Source organism: Vulpes vulpes, chromosome 15, assembly GCF_048418805.1.
Source record: "Vulpes vulpes isolate BD-2025 chromosome 15, VulVul3, whole genome shotgun sequence".
Lineage (NCBI taxonomy): Eukaryota > Metazoa > Chordata > Mammalia > Carnivora > Canidae > Vulpes > Vulpes vulpes.
Genome location: NC_132794.1, coordinates 104,626,038 through 104,652,174, shown reverse-complemented (window position 1 = coordinate 104,652,174; position 26,137 = coordinate 104,626,038). Strand labels below are relative to the sequence as shown.

The 26,137-nt window shown below is 49.5% G+C and overlaps 2 protein-coding genes across 8 annotated transcripts in view; both read left to right on the top strand.

Moving 5' to 3' along the window:
* The window catches only part of HSPA12A (heat shock protein family A (Hsp70) member 12A), a 161,126-nt gene extending 144,805 nt beyond the window's left edge, over positions 1–16,321 (top strand). For all 7 annotated transcript variants that reach the window (XM_072740193.1, XM_025994036.2, XM_072740192.1 and 4 more), the window contains 6 exons: positions 2,142–2,313; positions 6,355–6,441; positions 7,003–7,107; positions 8,019–8,277; positions 11,135–11,238; positions 12,176–16,321. In XM_072740193.1, the coding sequence (XP_072596294.1) occupies positions 2,142–2,313; positions 6,355–6,441; positions 7,003–7,107; positions 8,019–8,277; positions 11,135–11,238; positions 12,176–12,813 (1,365 nt within the window). In that variant the 3' untranslated portion in view covers positions 12,814–16,321. The remainder of the gene's footprint in view (positions 1–2,141; positions 2,314–6,354; positions 6,442–7,002; positions 7,108–8,018; positions 8,278–11,134; positions 11,239–12,175) is intronic.
* Positions 16,322–19,045: 2,724 nt separating this feature from the next.
* Positions 19,046–25,822, top strand: SPMIP5 (sperm microtubule inner protein 5). Its single transcript, XM_025995986.2, has 5 exons — positions 19,046–19,105; positions 21,498–21,716; positions 23,343–23,526; positions 24,050–24,150; positions 24,272–25,822. Exons 1-5 carry the CDS (start codon positions 19,051–19,053, stop codon positions 24,415–24,417), a joined length of 705 nt encoding a protein of 234 aa, XP_025851771.2. The 5' UTR covers positions 19,046–19,050; the 3' UTR covers positions 24,418–25,822.
* The last annotated feature ends 315 nt before the right edge of the window (positions 25,823–26,137 follow it).

Sequence of the window (26,137 nt, the reverse complement as noted above, 5' to 3'; positions counted from 1 at the left end):
TTTCCTTCTGAACTTTGGAAGAGCATCTTAAACATTTTGGCCTAGTTGTTTCTTTGTAGCTAGTTTGTCCTTCTTCCTCATGCCATTTTGTGGTAAGCTGGAAACCTGTTAGCTTCTATTCTAGGAGGTCCTTGACTTTACAAACCCATAATCTGGGAAAAAAGTCAGTCTTCCAAAGTGGTCCTTTAGAAGGGGGCTCCCCTTGGTTTTATTTTGAATTTCTTCTGGAATCCTTCTGGTTGAGATTTGGAGGACTCAGCTTTCCTGGTGATGCTTAGGTCTCTAACTCTTATTCTTTGTCATGGGGCACCATAGCCTTCAGCTGTCTTGGTGCTAAGGCTGTCTACTGGGACCCTTTGGGAGGCTGGCACAGGGGGACTTTAGTTCCTTGAGTAGGGAGCAGTGGGAAATCTGTGGCCTGTTGATGGGCACACAGGCCCTCTTCAACCCAGGGACCAAACTGATGGTGTAGGTGCTACGCACGTGGTTGGCTAACGGCTGAGGGCACAAAACCATAATGAGGCAGTTATTCTGTAGATGGTATAGGTTTTATAAAGTTGGTCTTCCAGAAGGGCTTCTACCACTGGTGAGCATTTGGTATTGGTGGGGCAGGGGATTTAAATCACCTGCCTGCCTGTGGCTTCTCATTAAGACACAGTTACTGGTTCATGTGGGGCATAGCTATTATGGAGAACTACTGCATGCCAGTAGAGGCGGGGCACCATCTCGTGCTCTCCCCAAGAAAGTGGGTAAAGAGATCCATACCCTTAGACCAGTGGAAGGAGGATCATTAGAGACACCCTGGGAGTTTTGTCCAAAGTCCAAAGGCCTGGGTCCCACACCAGTACCTGGAGTTACCCAGAGCAGGAAACTAAGGACCCATTAAAGGGCTGGTCTGCAGGCCTCGACACAGGGCCCAGGCTTGCTCTGCCACATACAGGTTGGATACACCTGAGCCCAAGACTGTCTGGGATTCAGCACTGAGAGTCCCTGTCCCGAGAAACTCAGGACGGTTGGTCATCTTGCCTCTCTGAGCCTTGGTTTCTTTCTGCATAAAGGGAAGGAGTTGGACAAAAGGCCAAGAAGCACCTTTGCATATATAATATTCTTACTTGAACCCCCTCCCCTGCCTGTCCAATAATGGAACCTTCGAAGCCCCTTCTATCTGTGACTCTAGGCCAGCTCCTCCTGGTGAGAGGTCACTTGCACATGTGACCTTAGGCAGACCTTCCACCCCTGATCTCAAGATGAGTCCACTAACTCTTATGGGCCTCGGGGTGGAACTGGTGTCTTCTCCGGAGTGGGTGTGGCATGAGGGCCACATCCCAACGTTCCCTAGGGAACAGCAATGAATCAAACACGGGAGTGAAGGAAAGAGCTTTTCTGTCCTGTCATGCTGGCAACCAGGAGGCTCTTGGCTTGAACAGCTTCAGTGTGCCCTTGAGGCCTCGTGCTTCAGCCAGGCCCAGGAAGTGGGCAGAGACCTGTCAGAGGCCACACCAGGCTTGTGTCTCTGAGAGCCCCCAGAAGGGTGGTCCCAGAGCCTCGTGTGAGGGGCTGTGACTGGAACAAGCCAGATGTCACAGAGCAGAAGCATTGCTGCTATTAAAGGGATAAAGGCTTTAAATAAAATAACTGCCAGCTGCCGGTTGACCCATATTCTAGAAAGCGTGAGACTATGTGAGATTCCAGGAGGGCTTTCTCCCAGAGACAGGGCCAGCGAAGGCCCACCCGTTTCCTGGGCCACCAAAGACTGGAGGCTGCTCTTCGACCATTTGGCCCATTGTAACCAGAATCAAACCACCTACCTTCCATCCTCTGACAGTTTTCAGAGTCTGCGAGCATCTCCCCCTTCATGCTTCTCAGTTCCAGGCCAAGCAAGTCCCACATGAAAGAGGCCCCAGGGTCCAGAGAGCCCTGCATTTCCTAAGGCACTCGTACATCTTCCTTGGCCACTCCACAGTGTTTGGGTCCCCAGCGTGGGGCCCAGCGCCCCGTCACCCCTGAGTGTAAGCCCCGCAGGGGTCTGTGAGGGAATCTCCCAGGTGGGCAGAGCAGAGTCCCTCCCTTGAGGGCCTGAGTGTCCTGAGTTCTCCTGCCCGCTGGGGGCCTGGGTCCCAGCCTCTGCCTCTGTCTTCCAGGCAGGCCTGGCCTCCCCTGAGAACGCTGAGCAGCTCATCATCGCCTTGGAGCCCGAGGCGGCCTCCATCTACTGCCGGAAGCTGCGGCTGCACCAGATGATCGAGCTGAGCAGCAAGGCCGCGGTCAACGGGTACAGCTCCGGTGACACAGTGGGAGCTGGGTTTGCACAGGGTACCTCCTGCTCTCTCTCTCCCCTCCCTGCTCACCCCCCTCCCGCCCCTGCATGGTTCTTGGCCCTGATTACTTAAAGGCCCTTGTAGTGAAGAATCAAGATGCTCCCAGAATGGTCAGCTGTAAGCCCCTCTGTCCTTGCCACCCTGTGCCCCCCACCCCTGCCTCCCCAGGGTCCCTGGGATACTCTGCAGCGGTTGCCTGGGGGCCTCACCTGCCCACCCCGTGGGCCTTAGGCATGGGGAGGGAGGGTGGCCCGAGGGCGGCTCTTGGCCTTACATTTTACTAGGCTCTTCATTTTTCTTATTTATTAACTGATTCTTCATCTAACCCCACTTGCCTGTTATTAATTCCTCCATTAAGATTGTTGATTTACTGCTGACTCACTCATCAGGGCCACTTCGTGTGTGTGGTGAGCTCATTATGTGTCTTAACCGGGAACCTGGCGGAGTTTAAAATGCAGATGACAGCGGCTGAGTCTTCCCGCCCCTGTGGATGCTCATTTACCCGTGGGACAGAAGCACCGCCCAGGGACAGCGGGCTGGGTGTTAAGGAACTTCTTCCCTTCAATATTTCCCTACGTGCAAGACGGTCATGGTCTCGTCCCCAGAACTCTTTTCCCCTCTATCCCGGGCTCTGTGAGTCTGGCCAGGGCCCCGGAGTTGGCAGACAGCCGAGGTCAGGGTCAGAGCCACCCACGGGAGGGAGCACAGGCATTAAATCTGCGTGCCGTGGATGCTGTTCCCAGATGAGGGCCTCCAGGCCAGAAAGCCACCCATCACCCATGCCCACCCCCAGGATGGAAGGCCCAGGCCCCAGAGGAGGAGGAGGGCGTTAACTAGAACTGGAGAACTGCCACCCACTGTGCCCCCTGCAGCCCGGTTCTAACTTTTCCTTGGTCCCTGCACCCGAAGCCTGTCTCTGCACTGCCCGAGGCACTGGGGCCCTGGTGCCACCTTCACAGGCATGCATGCCTGCCCACATGGCCCTGCATCCTCTCTTCCAGAACTTTCCTCTTTCTCTTTGCCCGAACACTCTGCCCCAGAGGCCACCACTCTGCATTTTCAACCCAAGGTGGAAGAGTCTGAGAACCTCAGCCACCAGACAATGGCAAAGTTCTTGTTCGCTTGAACCCAGCCTGCCAGGGCTCAGTGCTCGCACCTCACACCTGATTCACCTGCAACGAATGGGCTGCCCTTCAACTCCAAGGGCTTGATTAGCCTTTTTAAATTTTTTTTTTCTTTTGGCAATGCCTTGGCCTCCATCAAAGCATGCCGGGGCTAGCCTTACTCTTAACTCAGTCGAATGTCTTAACATTTTAAACACTCAGGATAACAAATTTATTTAAATCTTCATTGTTTTAATGGGAATAGAGACACATGACTGGCTGGGTTTCATATCTCATGTGCTAGTTCTTACTGGTTCATAGACAAAAACTCACGTCAGAACTAGCTAATTGTAGCTTAGCTCTTCTTCCTACTCTGAAGTGTAACACATTCGAAGGGGAAACTGTTTCTGAGGGCTTGCCTTCCCGGAGAGCTCCGTTTTGGGCTTCCTTTCCTTTAATATGTCTTGTCTACCTCCACGCTGCTCCGTGTCTGCGTCCTGTGCCTTGTGGAGTTTGCTCTCGTCTTGTGCTCAGAAGGTCTTTCTTTCTTTCTTTTTTTTTAAGATTTTATTTATTCATGAGAGGCACAGAGAGGCAGAGACACAGGCAGAGGGAGAAGCTTGCTCCATGCAGGGAGCTCGATGTGGGACTCGATCCAGGGTCTCCAGGATCACACCCCGGGCCGAAGGCAGTGCTAAACCGCTGAGCCACCTGGGCTGCCCAGGTCTTTCTGGTTTTTGAAATCCTCAAATTGTTTGCCACTACCCCTCAGAGGGGTGGTGAAGCAGGGGTTCTATCTCAGCCTTGTCTCACACTTACAGCCTGTCTCCCCAGAGGAGGGGGTGCTGCCTGGGGAGGCGTGGCAAGGCACCTCATCAAGAGTGCCCTGGATGGCATTAGGGCCCTGAGCATCCCCCAGGGTGTTCTCTGCTCTTTGATGCTCCTCTATGATGGATGCCCAGTGGACAGTACTGGGGAGAATGGAGGTGGCCCACTGCCCCAGCACCACAGGGTTGCCGTCTGTATTATTTTGCTCCAGAAAGATTTCATGAGATCAGTAAAGGATACATTTTTTTTTTCATAATCTTGGGCTTAATTTGCCTGAAAATATGATAGTTTTTGTTTTCAGAGCTCAGAATATGTTTTATTACTCTTGCTTGATCATTTTTTTAAAGAATGCCATCTAGATTGTTTTAGCAAACCAAAGGCCCACTGCAAGGTCTGCAATAGAAGCTCACCTGGAGCCAATGCTCAGAACAGGACAGAAACCCTGAGTTCGAGGTTCCCTCCCGGGCCTGCAGGAACTTTTTTTTTTTAATTTTTTTTTTTTTAATTTTTTATTTATTTATGATAGTCACAGAGAGAGAGAGAGAGGCAGAGACACAGGCGGAGGGAGAAGCAGGCTCCATGCACCGGGAGCCTGATATGGGATTCGATCCCGGGTCTCCAGGATCGCGCCCTGGGCCAAAGGCAGGCGCCAAACCACTGCGCCACCCAGGGATCCCACTGCGCCACCCAGGGATCCCCTGCAGGAACTTTTTAATCCAGATGGCCTCACCACTGTTTGCCGGAGAAATTTAGAGCTGAGCTGCTCTTGCCATTCTAATCCCTAGAGAAGACATTGTTTTGCAAACATGGTGCTCCTTGCTAGATGGGGCTAGAGGGTCAAGAGTCCTTAACTGGATAACCAGCAACAGATGGATTTATAGGGCAATTCAAAGTCAGCAGCACCAGTTTAGGGACTAAAAAAAATTGGTGGGGGCTGAGGTTGTGGGATGGGGCAGCAGGGCAGTGGACAGAGCCTTTATCTGTACAACTGGGGGTTGTTCTAAACTGTTCATTGGAGTGATCATTTGTTGGGTACCGGGTCTCATACTTGGTGCTTTGCCTTCATCATCACCTATTATGTGCTGGGTGTCACATCGGGTGCTGAGGTAAAACCCAAGAACCGGTCCCTGCTCTGGCTGTGAGGAACTCAAGCCAAGTGTTATTATCCCCCTCTTATGGTTGTGGAAACTGAGGCCCAGAGGGGAGAAGTGATCTGCCCCAGTCGGGCACTCGGCCACACTCCCTGATCCCCAATACCCTGTCACAGCCTCTTTCTCATCTCTTAACATTCATGTTCTGGTTTTTCACCTTAAACTGTTATGAGGGTCCATGGTCCAAGGGTTGATGTGGAGCTGCATCTTAAGACAGAGTCATGGGAACTGCAAGCTCCTTAACCCCGTCTGACCTGCTTTCCTCCTCTGTACAGAAGGACGTTGAGTTGGGCCCCGTCTGGCTCCCAGGGCTTCAGGTGGCCTGTAAGAGATGCAGTCGCCCAACACAATGCATCACGGCCACTAAGAGCCCCAGCCCCTGTGGCTGCCCAGAGTTAGAGACAGGTGGCCGTGGCTGGGCTTTGCTGGGTTCAGGTGGGCTGCCTTGTGGCTGAAGTGCCACCTTGTGGCTGATGAGCATATGGCTTCACCGGGGTCAGGAAATAGCTCCAGTCCCCTTTACCCAGGATCCAGATTAGGAAAACATACCCGACATTCCTTGCATCAGACACAGTGCCTTGGGATGAAATTATTTAACCGAGTGCACTGCAAGCTTCTTGGCAGACAAGTTCCTCCCCGGGACAGCACAGCCAGGAATTTGGTCGATTTATTAACCCCTTCCCCCCAAAAAAGTGTCACCGGGGGAAGGGCTGCGTCTCCAGGGCAGGTTTTCCAGCAGGGCGCAGGCCAAGCTGCCATGCAATCAATAGACTGAGACTGGTGGAAATGGTCTGCCTTTGCGTTCCCAGTGTTGTATTTATGTAATCATTTTGGTCAAGTACTGCTACAGGCTCTGTCCCTCGGCCTCCTCGTGCTGTTGCCTCCACTGACTGCAGATGACGACCTGCTTTTTCATGCTTTCTTACCCATCATTTTCTTTCTGTCGGCCACTAGCTAAGGAACACATCCGGCGTAATCGGCAGAGTCGGACCTTTTTGGTGGAGAATGTCATAGGAGAAATCTGGTCCGAGCTGGAGGAAGGTAGCGTCCTTGAATGTCCTTTGCCCTTGCTGGATTTGTTTTGCGCGGCTGGCAAAAATGCATGTTCCTGTTTGTTCCTTTTGCACTTTTGGAAAAGGTTGGTTTTAAAGACCCCTCACCCCAGGGTGGCTCTTCCGGAGCTATAATTTTGCATGTTTTAAAGCCGTACAGACAGACTCTTTAGAAGACAAGTAGGAATGGGAATTCCCCAGTTCCGGCGTAAGTCTTGTGTTAAACAGCAGGTCATTTTTACGGCGCTATAAACTTGGCAGGAAGTCATCCGCCTGTGTGTGCCAGGTACGCAGCGGCGTGTGACATGAATGCTTTCATCTTAAAGATTCACTCATCTGGGTTCCCTATCATCCATGCTAATGACACTCCTGGCCAGACGTTATTGCATTCTCTTCAGTCATTTGCTGTGCAGCTAATTAGCAAAATCACGGTGGTAATGAGAAGTGTGCACGGGTGTTGAGTCGGGTATACCAAGTCCTCACCCTCCAGCTTGTCCCAGGAAGGGGCTGACAGGCGGTCTTATGTAAAGGATGGCTGTCTTTGTACCAGGTGACAAGTATGTGGTTGTGGACAGTGGCGGTGGCACGGTGGACCTGACCGTCCATCAGATACGGTTACCGGAGGGTCACCTTAAAGAACTGTATAAAGCAACAGGTGAGTCCCTGCATGGCTGATTTTCTCATTCCTGAGCCGCTTCTCTCGTGTCAGATTTCTCCTCGTACTTCCTTCCCTCGGTGCTCCCAGGACAGGGGACTCGAGGCCCATCTACTGATAGCTAGGTGCCTGTGTGGAACCAGCTAGCAAAACGTAGCTAAAGCGTTCTTTAAAACACAAACCCACCATAACTGGGGTTTTGGCATAAAACGAGCCTGTTTTAGATCCTGGCCAAGGGAATTTCTTTCTGAAAGTCCTGGAGGGATCAGATTGTCACCTGATCATATGTCACCTGTGATTTAGCGCGATGGTTAAGCTTCCTAGAGAGGTCTCAGGACACCTGGTCTTGGATCAAAGTTGTCAAAGCAAGCAACAGGCTCTCTATTTCAGTGGGGGGTGGGATGATGAGTAATGAACAGATCACAGGGTCTGGGTGGGCCTACTGATTTTCCAGACCCTATCCTTGGATTTCTTGGGTGGGGAATACTATGATGCTCCTACATATTACACATATCCATTTTATTTAAAATGAAAGTGATGATACGGGGCCCCTGGCTGGCTCAGTCCATGCAGCATGCAACTCTCCATCTTGAGGTTGTGAGTTCAAGCCCCACGTTGGGTGTAGAGATTACTTTAAAATCTTTAAAAAAAAAAAAAAAGAATGTAATGGATTTTAAACAGCTAGTTGACAGGTTATTCTGTAGGAGAAAGTATCTCCACCTGGGAGGAGAAGAACTGAAGGATTTTAAAGTGTTAGTAAAAATTTATAGCCACAGTCATCTTGCTAACTGGGTCTCAGCTGAGCTACTCCATATTTCAGGGAAGAACAGCGGGTACGCTGTTCCTCAGAGTTTGGATTCAGTTTCTGGCAGTTTTTAACATGGTGGACTCCCATTTTGTTCTTGACCCAGGTGGACCCTATGGATCCTTAGGAGTAGATTATGAATTTGAAAAACTTCTGTGTAAAATATTTGGAGAGGATTTTATCGAACAATTCAAAATCAAGCGTCCTGCAGCCTGGGTTGACTTAATGATTGCATTTGAGTCTCGTAAAAGGGCAGCTGCTCCAGATCGAACTAACCCACTGAACATCACCCTGCCCTTCTCCTTCATTGACTACTACAAGAAGTTCCGTGGACACAGTGTGGAGCATGCCTTGAGGAAGAGCAAGTGAGTTGGACTCACCAGGGGCTTAGGCCATTCTAGAGGGTGGCTCATGTTGATGGGAGGGAAGAAAGGGGTATGGACTCTGAGTTCCAGTCCTATGTAAAAGCTTGGGCAAGTGACTCAACTTCTCTGTTTCTCAGTTTTTCATCTAGAAAACAAAGATGATGGTTCCACTTACCTCAAATGGTTGTCATGAGGATGAAGTGAATTCATATGTGAGGCACTTAGCACAATGCCTTGGACCTGGAAAGTACTATTTTTGTGTTAGCTTTTATTATGTGCTAATAATTATAAGCTTTATGAAAGCAGGGACTTTTGTGTGTTTTGGCCTCTGCTATATCCTCCGTATCTACAATAGAATCTGGTGTGGACATAGCAGGTGCTCAGTAAATATTTGTTGAATGAATCCTGTGGGATCCTGGGTTTCCTGCTACTCTGAGTCTCTTGGCTGCAGGCAAGTGTTTGTAGTTCAGCTTGTTGCAAAATGAACATTTGGAAGCTATTTTAAAGCTGAAGTACAAAATTAATAGACAAAAATCATAGGTTTCTAAAAATCTTTTTTATAGTGGAAAATTTCAAACATGTACTGGGCAAATGAATCTCATTATTCAGCTTCAACAACTGTCAGTTCCTGGCCAATCTAAATCCTCATGTACCCTTCCCCAAGCATTTTAAAGCAAATCTGATCATCATCTAATCCATAAATATAACAGTATATCTCTAAGGGAGATAATTTGAAAATCAAAACCATGACACTTATTCCTATCACACTTAAAACAAGTAATTCTTCAGTATCCTTCAAATATACCCAGGGAACATTCAAATTTTTCCTATCGTCTTATTTTTTTTTCAGTTTGCATTACTATCTAAAAGATGGCTATTCATAGCAATGCTCTGGCATGCCTGTATGTCCCACTTAACATATAGGATCACCCTCCTGTTTTTTCTTTAGTTTATTAGATGATAAAGCTGATTGTCCCATAGAGACTTCTACAGGCAGGGGTTTTTGCTCATTGCATGCCCACATAACATGTTTGGTCCCCTGGTATTTTTTATAAATTGTCAGACTGAGCTAGAGATTTGGTCAGATTCAAGTTTGAGTTTTTGGCAAACCTACTTCATGGCCGGGGCTGGGGATAGTATTTCCCTTTGCATCACATCAGGGAGCACATGCTATTTGCTGGTTGCTTCTTTTGGGATGCTCGCTAGCCATTGTTGCCTAGGCCCACCAAGCTAATGGGTGGCCTCTTCGTCTCTCACTCCTCCTCCACTTGTTAGCTAGCATGCTTCTGGAGAGAAACTCTTCTCCTAAGTGGTTTGGTTGCCCACTGAAGTACAGTTCATATAGAGAAGACAGGACAAATGCTTGGTTCTTTCCTTTCATTTAAACATTTTTTGTTAAAAAACAACAACAACAAAAAATTGTGGATTTCCTAGCATTCTCCTAAGTGACAAATGCTTTTTTTCCTTTTGTGGGGATACCATTCAGACTTCATGGATTTAGGCATATTTGGTGTATTTTAAACCATGGCAGTTGTATCCTTATTGATCATCACAATGTCCTGTTTTGGCCAGGAGGAGCCTCTTCAAGTTGGCTCCTGAGTCCCATTGATATGATATTTTGGTCTGACTTCTGGTTTGAGAAGACTTATCTTGTATGCTCCCCATCCCAGACCTGCAATCGGCCAGTTCTCTAAGAAGCTGGGCTCTGTTAGGAAATAAAGGAGATAGGATTTTGGGTCTTCTTGCCCTTGGAGCAGGGTCCTGGTTGGACTCTTATGAGACTCTTGGCTCATGGTCTCTCTGTCCACTGGCCTCCCACGGAGGTGCTTGCTCCCAGCTGAACCCCAAATCCTGCTCACACAGTTCTGGGGCCTGTCAGCATTCCTTCTGGGGAGACTGGCTACAGCCAACCCATGGATCATCCCATACCATCCCACATTGTCCTTTGGCCGAGGCCACAGAAAGACTGCCTGGTCAGGGAGACCTGGAAGCATCTAGAAGGTGATGCTAGGAAGCAGCTGGCACATGCTTTGCTTCAGGGACAGATGCCATTTGCTTGGTCTTTGAACTTGAGAATGAGCAGGTATAGGCTGCAATAACAGTCCCTGGCATTTCCAAAGTGTTTTCACAAATGTGATATTTAACTTCATCTTCACAACAACCCCAATGAGGGAGGTAAGATAAGTTGTATTATCTTTGATTTCCAGATAAGAGACTGGGGCTCAGAGAAATTGCAGCCCAACTTTCCCAAAAGTTCCACAGGTTCTGAGGGGCAGAGACCATCCTGGAGCCGGGCACTCCTGACTCCCCATCTAGTGCTCTTTCTGTTCCATGCTGTTGCTTTGCATGTTCTGTACCTTTGACAGGGAAAGGGGCATCCTAGTTGGATTAGGCCTGTCACTGTCATAGGACAGGTGCCCACAGGGCTTACGAAAAGGCACCTGAGCACACAGGCTTGTAGCCATAGGCCACAGCACAGTGGACACATCATATGAGCATTTAATGGACTCATTAATGGACTCAAATCTGACTATCACTCGACTAAAAAATGTGGACATTCAAACCAGAAAGATCCCTTTAATTCTTACCCTATATTTTGCACTAGACTTTGGCTTCTGCCATTCCAAGGGAAGGTTGGCCACAGCACAAAGCAAAGAGAAACAGAAGAGGCTGTGTCTTGGCTTTTGAGTGTCTCAGGGTCCAGGTTCTGGCAGTTGAGGATATTTCCAGGGACTTTCAAACCCTTCTGTTCCCTTCGATGTGACAGCTGTTCTGCTAGCACCCATGTCTGTACACATTAGCCTGGGTATCGTTCACACACTCACTACCTGTTTCTCTCCATGCCACACCCCCACAGTGTGGATTTTGTGAAGTGGTCCTCACAAGGGATGCTGAGGATGAGTCCGGATGCCATGAATGCCCTTTTTAAGCCAACCATTGACAGCATCATTGAGCATCTCCGTAAGTATCAGCCAGGGCTCAGCCACTCAGTAGGGCAGAGCCAAGAAAGGGGACCGACTTTTCTAGCATCACTAGCTGGTGCGTGTGAAGTCAGGTTGGCAGGGGGTCTGGGGCTGGGAGCCACAGGTCGGGGCCTGGGCAGGAGTAGACAGGGCCTGGGCATGTATATGGGGAGCTTTCTGGGGATAGGCTGTCCAGATCCCTCCCCTCAGGTACTGTAAAGCAGCCCAGAGCCTGTCTTTACCTGGGCCTTGAGTTTGACTTCAAAAGTCAAGATGCTGGGAGCTCTGTAGCAATATTCTCCTGGACTGACAGGATCTCGGGAATGTATAGTCTTTGCTTTATCAGGATACATTAGGAACTGTAATCTTTGCTGGGGAGGAGGAACAGTTGTGTGGACCCAGAGAAAGTCTCCGGCAGGGGGGGCAAACAGAATCTGGCCATGCAGTTATTGTGCGCCCTCAATGGCCCTCACTTGGGGACCCGCAGTAAACTCACCGGGCACCTTTTGCAGTATCCAGGCCCCCCATCCACTTCCCAGCCCACACCTCCCACATCAGAACCCCTTTGAAAACTAAAGAACAGTTTTGAGAACAGCCTGCCTTTACTGATTTAATAGGACCACAGGTTTGGAGAAGGTTAGGAGTATTCATTTATGCCTAACAAATTACTAGTGAAAACCATCACCATCTAGCTGTAAAAATGAGTTTCTACTGACCAAGAACTTTGGTGTTCACTTCTTGAGCATATTAGTGTGCAAACCCCTCTCTTTCAAAGACCAGCTGTACAAAAATTCTGTCCAACCAGCATAGCCACATCTGCCCCCGCAGCGGGCCCAAGTGGTTTGGTCTGTGTTCCCCACGCTCTTGGGCCACCAGTCTCCCTTGGTGGTGTGGCTTTTGGTGACAGCACATTGTCCCTTACTCTTTGTTTTCAGGGGACCTGTTTCAGAAGCCCGAGGTGTCCACTGTCAAGTTCCTCTTCCTGGTGGGAGGCTTTGCGGAGGCGCCCCTCCTGCAGCAGGCAGTTCAGGCCGCCTTCGGCGACAAGTGCCGCATCATCATCCCCCAGGACGTGGGCCTCACTATCCTCAAGGGCGCGGTCCTCTTTGGCCTGGACCCCGCGGTCATCAAGGTGCGCCGATCACCGCTCACCTACGGGGTGGGCGTGCTGAACCGCTACGTGGAGGGCAAGCATCCTCCTGAGAAGCTTCTGGTGAAGGATGGGACTCGCTGGTGCACCGATGTGTTTGATAAGTTCATTTCTGCTGACCAGTCGGTGGCCCTGGGGGAGCTGGTGAAGCGTAGCTACACCCCGGCCAAGCCTTCCCAGCTGGTCATCGTCATCAACATCTACAGCTCCGAGTGCGACGACGTGAGCTTCATTACCGACCCGGGGGTGAAGAAGTGTGGCACGCTCCGTCTGGATCTCACAGGGACCAGCGGCACGGCCGTGCCCGCCCGGAGGGAGATCCAGACCCTCATGCAGTTTGGGGACACAGAGATCAAGGCCACGGCCGTCGATATAGCCACCGCGAAGAGTGTCAAGGTTGGGATTGACTTCTTAAATTACTAACCGGCCCGCCCCGCCGCCTGCCCCCTTGGACTAAGCTCACCTGCATCTGCGGACCTCCCCCCTACCCCTTGACTGTCCTTTCCCCCTTGTCCTTGACCCTCAGCATTGCTCACCTGAATTTCAGCAGGGAAGATGGGAACAACTAGGGCTAGAAATAATTAGGGATTTTCGAGGGCACACTGGAGTCAGAAAAACTGTTGGAAATTGAGGTTGAGGTTTGGGGATGAGAAAGCTGAGGATCCTGGAAGAGCAGCTAGTTTTCACAGGTACAGAGTGGTGAAACACACCCACCCGCACAAGGGAATCAGTCTGTTTCTGCAGCAGTGATTCAGCCTCATTTGCACGGATCTCCGTTAGGTGGAACGTAGGAGGCCCTATTGCTATCTTTCTAGATTTGAAATGAGATCTTTGAGCCAAGAGGAGATTCTTCATCTATTTGAGACTTTTCTTTTTACATTTTGTGGATGGCAGTCGACCCAGAATGCTGTCCATCTGCAGTTAATTGCTTTTCATCATCATGTGATTAAAAGCGATGATTCACGAAACTGGGAGCATTTTCAGCTGGTGGGAGAGGACTGGCCCTGCTGGGCACTATTTTAGGGTCTCATAATTTCAATTCTGAATAGGTTCAGGGAGGAGTAACAATAGCCTGAGCTAATCTACTAGGATTTGAGTGAGTGGGAGAGCTGACACCTTAGCTTTTCGGCAGCGAAAGCTTGCTTCGAGGGAAATGGATAGTCAGGCACTGCTGACTTATACCAAATCATATGCTGTGTGGCATCTTTCCCCAGATGCTAGATCCTGATTTCTGAATTCATAAATAATTCAAGCCAAGTTTAGTGGGCTTCTGCCTGAGGAAATGGGCTTGCGGTTTGCCTTGTTCACATCAGCAAGCCCAGGAGTCTGGAACAGCCCCTCACCCTGACAAGGGTATGTAACTTAACTCCCTCCTCATCTCTCAGAGAGTTTTGGCCAGCACTCCCACATTTCAAAAAGAATACATTGGTTACACATGGATAGAGAATCTGTACGATGAAATGTTTCATTAAAATCTTCCGTTTTTAAAGCGTATCTGAAAGGAATTCATAGATCTGTACTCAATGAGTTAAGCCAGGTCTTCTCAAAGCTGATCTGTGGATCCCTCTCGTCAGCACTGCCTGGGTACCTCTTAAAAACAGGTTTCTGGATGCTGTCCCTCTTAAAAATTGAAGCTGAGTCTCGGGGAGGGCGACCAGCATTTGCATTTTCAGTAGACACCACAGAGGACTGTGGCTCCAAGGGAATCTGAGAACTAACTTTAGGTTTTGTTGGAAGCTGAGGCACAGACCAGCGACCAGCGCCTGCAGTCTTCCTGTTTGGGGCTCCCTTAGGGAGAGGATTTTTCTAGCGAAGAGCCAGAGTCCCACACCCTGCCCTCTGTGAGTGGGGCTGGGGCTCCACCTGGCTTGGGGACATGGCCTGTGAAGGAGACAAGTTGGAAGAAAGACACCCCGGTAAGAATGAGGTGAGGAACCAACTGGTGTGTCTGCTGGAACTCATTTCGATTTTAAAGATTTTTAAATCCCTGGAGGCATGCATAATGAATGAAGGGAAGATGAGCTAAGGAGCTAACTTCAGGGCAAGCTGGATTCACAAACCCATTCCCATAGCCAGATATGCAGATTCGAAAAAGCATTTCCAGTTTCATTTGCACATGTCTTTTCACACCGCCTGCTGCAGAATTCCCTGCTCGAACGTGAAACACGAACAAACCCCTGACCCAGAGAATGCTAGAACGCTAGTCACGTTAACTTTGCCGCAGGATTGCGTGTCCAGGCACAAAGGTGTGCTTGCTAGGGTTCTGGTTCTCTTGCCTGCTCTGCTTCAAAAGCTATAAATGTTCTTGGATCTCTCTTTGGTGTTGCCAGCCATATTCTGCAAATAAGACTTCTCAACTTAGTTATAAGTAATATAATTTTATGTACATACGATATTAGAATATTGTACAGAATCTTTATTTCTACAATGTGCTGCTTTACTTGTTAAACAACAACAACAAAGGGAAAACGCACTTTGAATTTTGTTGATGACATTGTTGCCTTTGATTTCCCATGGCTTCATTTTTTAATTGCGCTTACTTACCTATTTGTACTGATACTAAGCTTACGGACTATGTATGCGAGGCTGAGCAAGAGTCAGAGGTGCCCAGGCTCCCCATACTCTGGAAAAAAAAGGGACAACAGCTGGATCGCCAGCTTCATCAGACCTTGCTTCACTCACATCCTTCCCAAAGGCTCACGGTTTATATTGAAGGGAGTGTAATCATGTGTCGGTTCTCCTGTCCCGTCTTTGAGAGCTGAACATCCTGGCTATTCTGTAAGCCGCGTGACTGTGCAGGAAAACTCTTTGCGGCCCTGCAGGGCTGTCAGCTGCTTCTTGTGGGGCAGAGCGGTCCCTCTGAGGGCCAAGTGTGGTCTGTCTGCAGTGTTGACAACAGGGTTCCAGGAAGGAATCGAGGGGTACGCAGATTCCAGCTGTTCCACTCGATTAAGTGTAAGTGTGAGTAATTTAGTCGGTTTTTTTTTTTGTTTTTTGTTTTGTTTTTTTTGCTGATGTAAGGCTTTTCCCACCTTGCACTGAGGATGTCTCCTTGCCTGTGATTTCTCTTTAGCAAATTGGTTGACTTCTGCACTGTTGGCAAACCCATGATGGAGAGGGAGTGATAGCTTTACTGGACTTTCTTCTGGCCCCAGAAATGCAGCCCCAATAGCTGATTCTTAAAGGGAATCCCCCAATCCATCCCTCCTCTCTCTCCTGCCCACAGAAATATTCTAGAATGAGAACACTGGATAAATATACTCAGACACATTTTCTAATCTTAGGAAGTTTCTAAAAAGCCTGTTGTCTTGACCATTACTCAACCGTCCCTGGGATATTATTATCTGATGTTCATTGTTTTGGAGGCAGAATTGTCAGGGAGGACTGCCTTTAGAACTGCCCTGTCTGTACACAGCAGGCGTCAATAAATGCTGAATAACAGACAAGTTACAGAAAGACAAGATAGGCAAGAGAAGGAGACACATAGGCACTTGCACAACGTGATGACTAAGACTGAGTCCAGATTGCAGAGCCTGCCCGCCCCCTAGGATGTTATTTAGATCAAGTTTAGCTTTTAGAGTCTAGGTCTGGTTAATTGCCAGGGTGGCAAAGAATCGCATGCGTCAATATAAGCAGGAGTCCAAATGCATTATTAGTCGAAGATCGAACTTCACATGTAGAGATGAAGTAGCTGTAAGCTGCATATTTACGCTGGGAAATGACTAAGTGGATGACTAGTATAAAAGTCGTTGTCCGTCACACCTCTCATCCGCTTGGAACATGGAACTTTATTCTAAACTATCAGCCATTGGGGTCTTGTTCACTACAAGATAAATTCACACTCCACCGAACTTTGCAGCTGTTCACAACTTGACGAGATTGTACTCGCAAACTCTGTCTTCACAGATGTCTAATAAAGCGAAACTCTGGATCTCGTGTGGCCCAACTTTTTTTTTTTTTTTTTTTTTTTTTGCGGTATGAATCTGTGAATGGAATCGCGGATGCATCATTGCTGACTTCCCCCTCAGCTCCATCTCGCTCAGATGGAGACAGACTTTTAGGTTTTTTCCTAAATGTTGCAAGCAAGCTTTTTAAAAAAATGTTTTTAACTTTCATTCCAACAAGACTGGCTCCTCTGTTTGCTGGGAACCAGGATTCCATCCGTGTTCATGAGTCCCTTTCCCCTCCAAGCTACAGAAAGTGGCTTCTAGCCAGACAGAAGGCAGGTGAGCCGGGGTGGCCACTGACAACTCCACGGCACCCACGTACATGCAGGTCATTGAAAACAAAGCGGAAGGGCCCAGGACTGGCACCTTGCCCGAGTATCCTAGCAGGCAGGCCAGGCTGCCTGCTGCACCTAGAGCCTCGAGAGTGTTCCAGAGCTCGCTTTAGAAGCTTCCGGGATCTGTGGTGGAGTCCTGGGGCTCTGAGGGGGGTACAAATGGGTTCCTCCTAAGTGAGTAGATTCACTAGCCTTCATCTGAGGCTGAACTCCCAGGAAGTCAGGTAGGTAAGGCTGGGAGATGCAGTGAAACACACCTACCGGGAAAGAGTGCCCTTGGGTGGTCAGCTGTTACAGGTTTTTGTAGATACAGGGCCCCACTGGGACTAGCAGCCTTGAAAGGCCCTCATTGCCTCTGCCTGGGTCACACAGTGGGCATCCTGGTTTGAATCCAGGGCCATGAAGGCTCAGGCCCCCTTTAGCTCCCAGAAAATGAGGATGATTAGAAAGGAGTAGGGCTCCACTTCCTGGCACCCTCCCTCCCACTCTTCATTTTGGTGCACTGCCCCTCTCCAGCCCATCCCAGGCTGCTTGGTCCCCCTTCCCCCAGGCCAGCCCCTCCCACAGCCCTGACTCCCCGCAAGAGCCTGTGGCCAGTGGCCAGTGGCCAACCCTCCTCCGATCCAAATCCAGGCCGCCCCAGTGTGGACCCGCAGAAAAGGAAGCTTTGACCTAGATCCCCTCGCGTCGCTCTCCCCCCAGTTCCAAAACCCAGGGGGGCCCAGCTGGGGGGACCACGTGTGGAGAACAGCTGCAGAAGCCAAATATTTGTTGGGCAAATCACTGAACAGGCCCGGGGGCCCACGCTGAGCCGGGAGCAAGGGGAGGCGTCCCCACATCCACTGGGGTTCACCCAAGCGCGCCCTGGTCGCGGTGGGGGAGGGGCAGCGGGGCGTCCGGCCCCTCCTCGCCCCTCCTCCCGCCCCTCCCCCAGGACGGTGAGCGCACAAAGGCTGCGGAGGCTGGTGGGCTGGGAGGACTGGGAGGACTGGGAGGGCTGGGAGGGCTGCAGGCCGGGCAGGTGAGGACGCGCCCCCGGGGAGGGGGGGCTGTGGCCGCGCTTTCCGGCCCCTCCAGGGTCCCACCCCCAGCACACCCCCTCTCCACCTTACTCCTGGATTCCACCTCCTCCAGGCAGCCGCCCAGGCTGCCACCCACCGCACCGGACACAGGCCTCTCCCTAGGGCCACGCTTTTGGGTAACATAAGCCTGCCGTCCGAATTTAGACGTCCTCCGTGCTTGCCTCCTTGAATGACGAGTTACTTAGCCTGTCTGTGCCTTATTTTTCTCTTCCATAAGTGGAGGGCTCAAATGGGAGCTAAGCCTTAGGGCGGCTGTGAGGATTTACCAAGACAGGTAGTCCTGCATCAGCTGCGTCCTAGCAAGGGTCCTGTACGTGTGTGTTTAAGATTCCCATCACCGCTGAGTAAACACCACTGTGGCCCTCCCCGCCACCCCTGAGACCACCTGTCCTGGCCGCTAAGGACTTACTTTTGAGAGATGAACTGGCTTGGTAGTGTAGCATTTGGCAGCACCGACAGATGCCCAGATGCAGGCCCTGGCCCCTTTGCTGGGACCATTAGCCATCCTGGAAGTGGGGAGGCAGCGTCCACATAAACCGATGTGGTGATGATCTCACCCCCCTCCCCTGCTCGCCCATCTTGGACTCCATGCCAACCTTTGGGGACTTCTGAGCCCTTCCAACCATAACTTATTCTAATTCTCTGTCGCGGGGCTGCCCTGTGTGTTGTAGGATGTTTAGCAGAATCCTTGGCCTCTGGCTCCCTAGATACCGGTAGCACCCCATCCCCTGGTCGTGACAACCAAAAATGTCTCTGCACACTGCCAGGTGTCCTGAGGGTGGTGGTGGGGGTGGGGACACCAGTGCAACCTTTTCCTGGTGGGAAAAGAAAGGCTCTGGGGGTGCAGATGCTTCATCTCTTCCCTCTTTTGAGGTTCAGGGGCTTCACACAGGGGCTCCTGGGTCCTGCTCATTTTTACGTTCCTCACCTCCTCACAGTTGTTGACCACAGTGTGTATACAGTTCATGATTGCTGGCTGGATGCATGGAAGGTTGGGTGGAAAGTTGGGTGGATGGAGGAGTCGCAGGAGGGGAGACACTCAATCTGCACACCTGTTATTCTAAGTTCATGTAAAAGGTGAGCAATACTTGGTATTGGGCCATTGGTTTTATAACTGACGCCAACTATGTCTGCTGGTTCTGTGTTAAGATGGCGGTGCTGCCTCTCTGTCCCAACCCCCTGGTAGGCTCATTCGAATCCCAAGGGCTCTAGCCCACGCATAGTGAGTTCTTGAGGCAGGGACATTTGATAAGGTAATTTCATCCCCTCTTCCCTTCATTAACAGCAAGTGAAATCATGGAGTCTTCCAAGATCTTCATGAGACATCTGCCAATCACACCAGGCTACAGTGGTAAGTGGTGATGTGCCCTGCAGATGTGCATGACGGGAGATCCACGGTCCTGGTCACTGTTCCTGCCTTGGTCCACCGTCCATGTCTTTCTGGCCTACTGGGCCAGTATGGCACTCTAGCCTTTTAAGACACTTGTTGAAGGCGCTCCCTTGCTGAAGATGGCTGATAACTGAGTTCTGATGAATGGAATGATGTAATAGGCCAGATCTCCCAGGACATGGCCTGGTGTGCAGGAAGCACTTCATGTCTTTTCAGCATATTTGGACCAAGATGGACACAGTGCTATGGGAATAGACACAATGAATAATAAGGCCAAGTCATTTTTCCCAAGTTGAGCTTTCTCAGGTCTTGCACTAGGGCTGTTTGTATGGTCCCATTCCTGTGTCCCCGAAAGGGAGAGTGATCAAGTGCCCTGGTTTGTCTGGAATGGCCCTGATTTTGGCACTGAAAGTCCTCAGCCCCAGGAAGTCCCTAAGTCCTTGGCAAACAGGGATAGCTGGTCACCCTACCTAAAGGTTCTCCTCCTTGGGCTTCTGGGCTACTGAGAACTTAGTCACATCTCTGTGACAAATCCAATGGTCTTCATGGGCCCTCAGCTCTCACATAAGGTGTTCTTAGGAGAGGAGATGCATGGGGAATACTCCAAGGTTGCCCAGCCTCACCCCTCCCTGGTCCTTCTGGCTGGTTAAGAGAACAGGTTCTGAGTTCTAACAAACTGAGGTTCTAACACCCTGCTTGGCCACGGTGTAGGGTACTTTCTGTGGTAAGTAAAAATGTCTATTAAATGGGGGTATTAGTCTCTTAGGGCTGCAGTTTAAAACATTATGGCATTTAAATTTAAACAACATTTAAATTTAAAACAGGCATTTAAAACAACAGCCTCAGTTCTGGAGGCGAAATCCAGGTGTTGGTAGGACCCTGCCCTCTCCGAAGACTCTAGCAGAGGGTCCTTTCTCGCCTCTTCCAGTTTCTTGTGGCAGCATGGATGCAATCTCTGCCGCTGTCTTCACATGACTGTTTGCGTGGCCTTCTGCCCTGCATCTCTGTGTCTCTTTCTCAGGTCCCCCTCTCCCTTCTCTTATAACGGAGTGCTTTCAACAAGTGTCCTAAAAAGCTAACGTACCTGTACTGGCCCAGCCAGCTGGCCAGACTTAGACAGTGGACCAAGTGGACCAAGGCAGAGATGGTTAGATTTGGGGCTCATCCTCAATCAAGGATAATCTCATTTCCAAATCCTTAAAGACGTCTGCAAAGACCCTATTTTCAGGAAAGGTCACATTCATGGGTCCCAAGGGTTAGGACTTGGACTTGTCTATTTGGGAGACACAGTTTCAAACCTCTATGCAGGATAATGATAGATTTCTCCTAAAATTAGTCCTGGGCCTTAGTAAGACTCAGTGAAGGTAGCTTGTATTCCTCTGTGTGTGTACATATATACAGTTACATAAAACCCAACCGGGCCAAGGTAGGTCCTGGTGGCAGGCCCCTCTGTTTCTACCATCTTCGCCCGCCGCAACACGAGGGTATCTTTTAATTGCCCCAGGGTTGAGGAGACTGGTTGGTGGGTGGAGGGCTCCAAGAACAGTCTAGTAATTAGATTCTTCCAGAAGTGGCTTCTTGCAGGGCGTGGGAGGCAGGGTTGCTGCTTTTAACTCTGCAGTCAGATTTTCTTTAGGGAGAAAGGCAAAATGTTGGGCTTCCATAATGAGCGGGAGGTATTTATTTATTTAGCCATTGAAAACCAAGTTCTTAACCAGTTTTTCCTCATTTGTTCTTTCAAAAAATAGTTTTATTGTGACAATAGTATAGTCCCTGGGATTCAGCATCTAGTTTAAATAAATACTTGTGTTTTACCCATACTAATTGTAATGATTATATGTTATTTTGTGGGAAGTGGTAAAAAATTGTTCTAGGGGGTGGGCCTCACAGATAATGAATTTACCTTTTTTTGTGTAATAGGTCTCAGCTTTTAATAAGCCCGCAATTTCCCGATGGTCCAACAAAAAGGATCCCAAATTGCATTTGGGAAGTGTCAAGGAAAATAAGCTTTCTCTCTAAAAAGATGAATAATTTCAATTACTCCTCAGACTATCATTTTGGCCCATTAAATGCTTTCCCCATTTGCTGTTCAGACTGACATCAGGGGCTTTGCTATCAAAGAATATTACTGTCATCGTCTTTGTTGAAATGGGCCTTCCCTCCCCAGCTCCAAGGTCACTTTTCATGGCCTTGGGAGGGCCCAGCACCGCCGTGCAAACAACAGCCCTGCTTGTATTAATGGCCTTTGGAAAAATGCAGTGTTGTGGGCCAAGGAAGAAATGCCAAGTAGTGGGCTGAGGTTCTGGGGAGCTTCTGCAGGTTCTGACCGCCTATGATTCATCGGCTCTTGCAGGCTTTGTGCCCTACCTTAGCTGCCAGCAAGCCACCAGCAAGGACAGTATGTCCCACTGTCTGAAAATCTTCCAGGAGAACACACGGCGATATAAAAACCAGCTGGAGGAATTTCGCTGCTCGGTGGCCACTGCCCAGAAGCTGAAGCCCGTCTGCTCGGAGGAGACCGTCCTGCGGGCGCTGCACCAGTACCTCCGGCAGTACCACCCCCTGAGTCTGGGTACCGGCCCCCAGGAAACCAGTCCCCTCCTCCTGGGGTCCAAGTGCAGGCAGGGTGGGCCTGCTGAGCCGCCCCAGGGAGCACAGACTCCAGCCCCCCTCCAAGGTCCAGATCCCCGGGCGGTGTGCAGCAGGTCCCAGAGGCTTCGGTTCATGCAATGAGAAAGAAACATTTCCAGGGGGAGAGGGACATGGCCCTGGTCAGGCAAGAAGGTGCTGCAAACTGAGACCCCCCTCTCCCACTCCCAGCCCCTCAAGTCACCAGGAACGTCCACATCTCACCTGCCGCCATGGTCTGTGCACTTTGTGGTTGTTTTCTCTGTGCCAAGCACCATTATTTCCATTTTAGAGATGGGGTTCATGAGTCTGCAGAGGTAGTGGCCCTTGTCTGAGGTCAGACTTCAGCTGGAACCCAGCTCTTGCAGGCATTGAATGACAACCACTAACAGCCACAACAACCAATGACAAAAACAACTGATGATGTGATTCTATAATGCTAATTACAAGCATGATTTGCCCTGGACCATTTTGTTTTTGTTTGTTTTTTTAAGATTTTATTTATTTATTCAGGAGAGACACTGAGAGAGGCAGAGATATAGGCAGAGGGAGAGGCAGGCTCTCCTGTGGGGAGCCCGATGAGGGACTCAATCCAGGACCCCAGGGTCACTACCTGAGGGAAGGGTGGATGCTCAACCCCTGAGCCACCCAGGTGTCCCTGGTTTTTTTTTTTTTTTTTTTTTAAGGTCTAAAGGTATATAGGAAGAGAATTGTCTCTATTATTATTCCTGTAATTGTTTGGGGTGGCTAACTCACACGTTTGTTGGGCTTTAAAGTTTTCTGAGCCATAACACAGAACATCTGCCTAAGAGTTTGAGATTTAGCCCAACTCTGACTATTTGCTGTGTGACCTAGGGCACATGGCTTCCTCTCTCTGGGTTGTCGTTCCTTCATCCAGGGCAGGGAAGGATGAACTAGATGCTCCCTACCTGCGCCTTCCAGCTCTGAGGTTCTGGGACTCGGTGGCCTCATTCTATTCTGACAGCAGCTGGAGGAGGCGGGCAGGCAGGAGTCTTTCATCTCCCAAATGTGACAATGCCCCGGGTCAGCCAGCCAGAGTCATTCATGACCTGAAAGCAGATTCCTGGTGCTGTGTGTGATGTGTTTTCTTCCCACCTGGATGCTTCTCCTGCTTCCTTTATGTAAACTGTGAAAGAGCAATGTGTGAAGCTTTTTTTTATTAGTCTGAAAGAGGAGCAGGGTCTGTTAAAGAGAAAGAGCTTGAGACTCAGACAGATGCAGGTTTGAAGCCTGGCCCTACCACTTCCTTGCCGTGTGACCTTGGCCAAGACTCTCTTAACCTCTTTAAATTTCCCCATCTTGCTCTGTAAGGTGTAGGTAATAATGGTGTCAACTTCTCACAGTTTGTGAGCGCATGAAATCAGAGGGTATTTGTAAAGTCCCTGCCAACGTGCCCAGAGCACAGAACTAACCAACCCATGGTTGCTGCTCTCAGGGCATCTAGAGGCCTGGGGTTTGCCCGGGGTAACTTGGGGTGCCGGCTAACTGGGGAGCATCACCCCCTATGTGGCTTCCCAAAGGCCTCAGGAAGCACTGTGTCTTTTGACAGAACACAAATACATAAAGAAACCTCTCCAGGAGCCCCCGATCCCTGGCTGGGCTGGCTACCTCCCGAGAGCCAAGGTCACCGAATTAGGCTGCGCCACACGGTACTCTGTCATGGCCAGAAACTGCTACCAGGACTTCCTGGACCTCATGGAGCAGTCCAAGAGGGCACACCTGAAGTCATACGAGTAAGTCCAGCTTAGGGCGTAGCCACGGGGGACCAGAACCAGGACGAGAGCTGATACTGGGCCCAAGGGGGTTTGCAGACGCCCCATCCCAGCTCTAGGGCTGCCTTTATGGTTTTGTTGCACAGAAGAGGCCTTGTTTGTAGTTGCAGGCCTGTCACCGTAAGCAGCCATCCGCCCTCCCCATCCTCCCTCCACATCCCATCCAGCATTCTCCAGAAGACTTGCCTATAGTCTGTGCTGGTTTGCAGGGAGAGGCCGGGAGTAAAAAACCAACAGGGCCTCAGTCCTAAGGCCTGAAGGCGCTGAGGATGGGGTATAGAACCACTGAGGGCGGCTCTTTGGCCTCAGTTTTCCCTTCCTTGAAAGAGAGATGTGATAATGCCTTAAATTTAGGAGAAATTGTCAGGATTAGAAAGAAACCTGCTGTGCTCACACAGGATCTACATAGATTATATTTTTCTTTCTTTTTTTCTTTTTTCTTTCTATTAAAAAAAGGAGTAAGTCTATGACTTTTGTTTTTTAGAATATATGCAGATGGGTCCACACAGCTTCCTTCTGCCCCTTCTCCAAAAGTTTTGCAACGTGAAGGGCTGCTGCCCAAATATCTGGATTTTTCTAACCCAGGTAAGGGAGTACTCTTTGTTTCCTTCCTACTACTTTTAAAAACGGGATGATATGTTTGTAGTAGCCTCTCTGCTTAGCTGAGCCATCTGCCTACAGCTGGTTAGGGTGGTTTCTCTTCCAGGTGGTAGCTGTCTGGCCCATAGAAGACCCCTGACAGAGGACCCCAGACTTCTGGTGACACGTGGCTGTAGGCAGACGTCAAATATGTCATGCAACGGGAAGATTTATTTAGAGCCACTGTCCTCAGCAAAGTATGCAGAAAGCTGACGCAGACAGCCTCCCAAGAAGAGGTGACCTCAAAGGGGGACTCAGAAGCTCACTGTTCTTTCACAAGAACCAGCCCCTCACCCACACCCAACAGACGCTAGGGAAATTTCAAAACCTAAGAATCCTTTCAACTGCCACCTGCACCCTGTCTATTTGGCAATAGCGTGTCATTGATGATAAAGACCTTTTATTGTTGTGTGGGAATAAAGAGGTTACTGCTTGCATGCTGAAGGTTTCTATGGGGGGATGTGGTTTCTACACATTATGTTGACCTTGAGAAGAGCCAAGGTGAGGCCCATCTCCTGCTTACTTTGAGGTAGTGTTGTGCACCTGGACCAGGCTTCTACTGAAGCCAGCCCTCTAACCAGCGGTCCCTGGTGTGGTGATTCCCAACACTGGCACGGAGCCATGCCCATCCAGCCCTGGTGTTTCAGAATCCCACTTCTCAGGAGATCCCAATGGGCAGACACGAGATGTATTTGTTTCACAGGGCCACTGTAACAGTACCTCGAACTGGATGCCGTAAGACAATAGAATTTTATTGCCTCACAGTTCTGGGAGCTAGAAATCCAAATTCAGGGTGTTAATAGGACCATGCTTCCTCTGAAACCTTAGGGCGAGAATCCTTCCTTGCCTCTTTCCAGCTCCTTGGCCTTCTTGGTGCCTAACTACAATCTCTGTCTTTATGGTCACATGGCGTCCCTCTGTGTCTGTGTCTTCACATGGCTGTCTTCTTTTAAGGATGGCAGTCACACCGGATTAGGGCCCACTGTTTTCTAGGATGAGCTTGTCTAAACATGGCTAATGACACCTATAATGAGCCTCTTTCCAAAGAAGTCATAGTCTGAGGTACCCGGGGTGGGGGGGGGTGGGTTCGGACTTCACCATAACACTTTATGGAGACACAATTCAACCCATAGCACTAGCTAACCTGTTGCCACTAACAGGCACTCTCTCTCACCTCGCTCTGTATCTACTGGCACTCAGAGAACACTAAATGCAGCTCCCAGAGCAGCGAGACCATTGGAGGCATCAAAAGGCTCAGAAATGGGCAGAGCCAAAATATATAGCACTCTACTCCTGAGAGTCTTGCCCAGCATGGGAATGTTCATCAGGGTTCTCTGGGCAGAAAGATCGGGTGTCAGATCTTTAACTCTGCTGAGCATAAAGAACTTTGATAAGAAAAAAGTTACGTAGTCATTTTTACGAACCTCCAAGTGTGATTTAGTATTCCCTTTATTTATGTGACAAACCATAGCCATACCTGTCACCTTGGTCTAATGGGTGACACATTACACAGATCTGTTCATATCATCTGACATTTGTTGCACACAGCTTAGAATAATATTAGTGTTGATCACTACTTCATAATTATGTTATTAAAGCTACTATACCTGCACTCTAACATATTGTTGTTCAATCTATGTATAAAGAAACACATGGTTAGTTCACAAATTTGTCCTGTTTAATACTTTGATCATATTTCAATATAATTAGTTTCCCTTGTAATGTCACGTATTTTGCTTCCTGCATTTAAATACATTTATTGTGAGAAGAGGCCTGCATATTTCACCAGCCAGCCAGAGGGGCCTGACACAGATACGTTTCCTCATTCAGGGAGACAACCAAGGATGTAGGTACAGGGTGACTGTCATACAAAAGAAAGCAGCAACCCAAACCTCACAGGACTTGGGAATACAGTCTATCCCATCACTAAAAA

What these genes read in the sequence shown, in the direction of transcription:
- SPMIP5 (XM_025995986.2), top strand. Translation starts at nt 19,051, where the DNA reads ATGGAGTCTTCCAAGATCTTCATGAGACATCTGCCAATCACACCAGGC. An exon ending in AATCACACCAGGCTACAGTG is followed by an intron (nt 19,106 to 21,497) that starts GTAAGTGGTGAT and finishes CGGCTCTTGCAG; the next exon opens with GCTTTGTGCCCTACCTTAGC. An exon ending in GTACCACCCCCTGAGTCTGG is followed by an intron (nt 21,717 to 23,342) that starts GTACCGGCCCCC and finishes GTCTTTTGACAG; the next exon opens with AACACAAATACATAAAGAAA.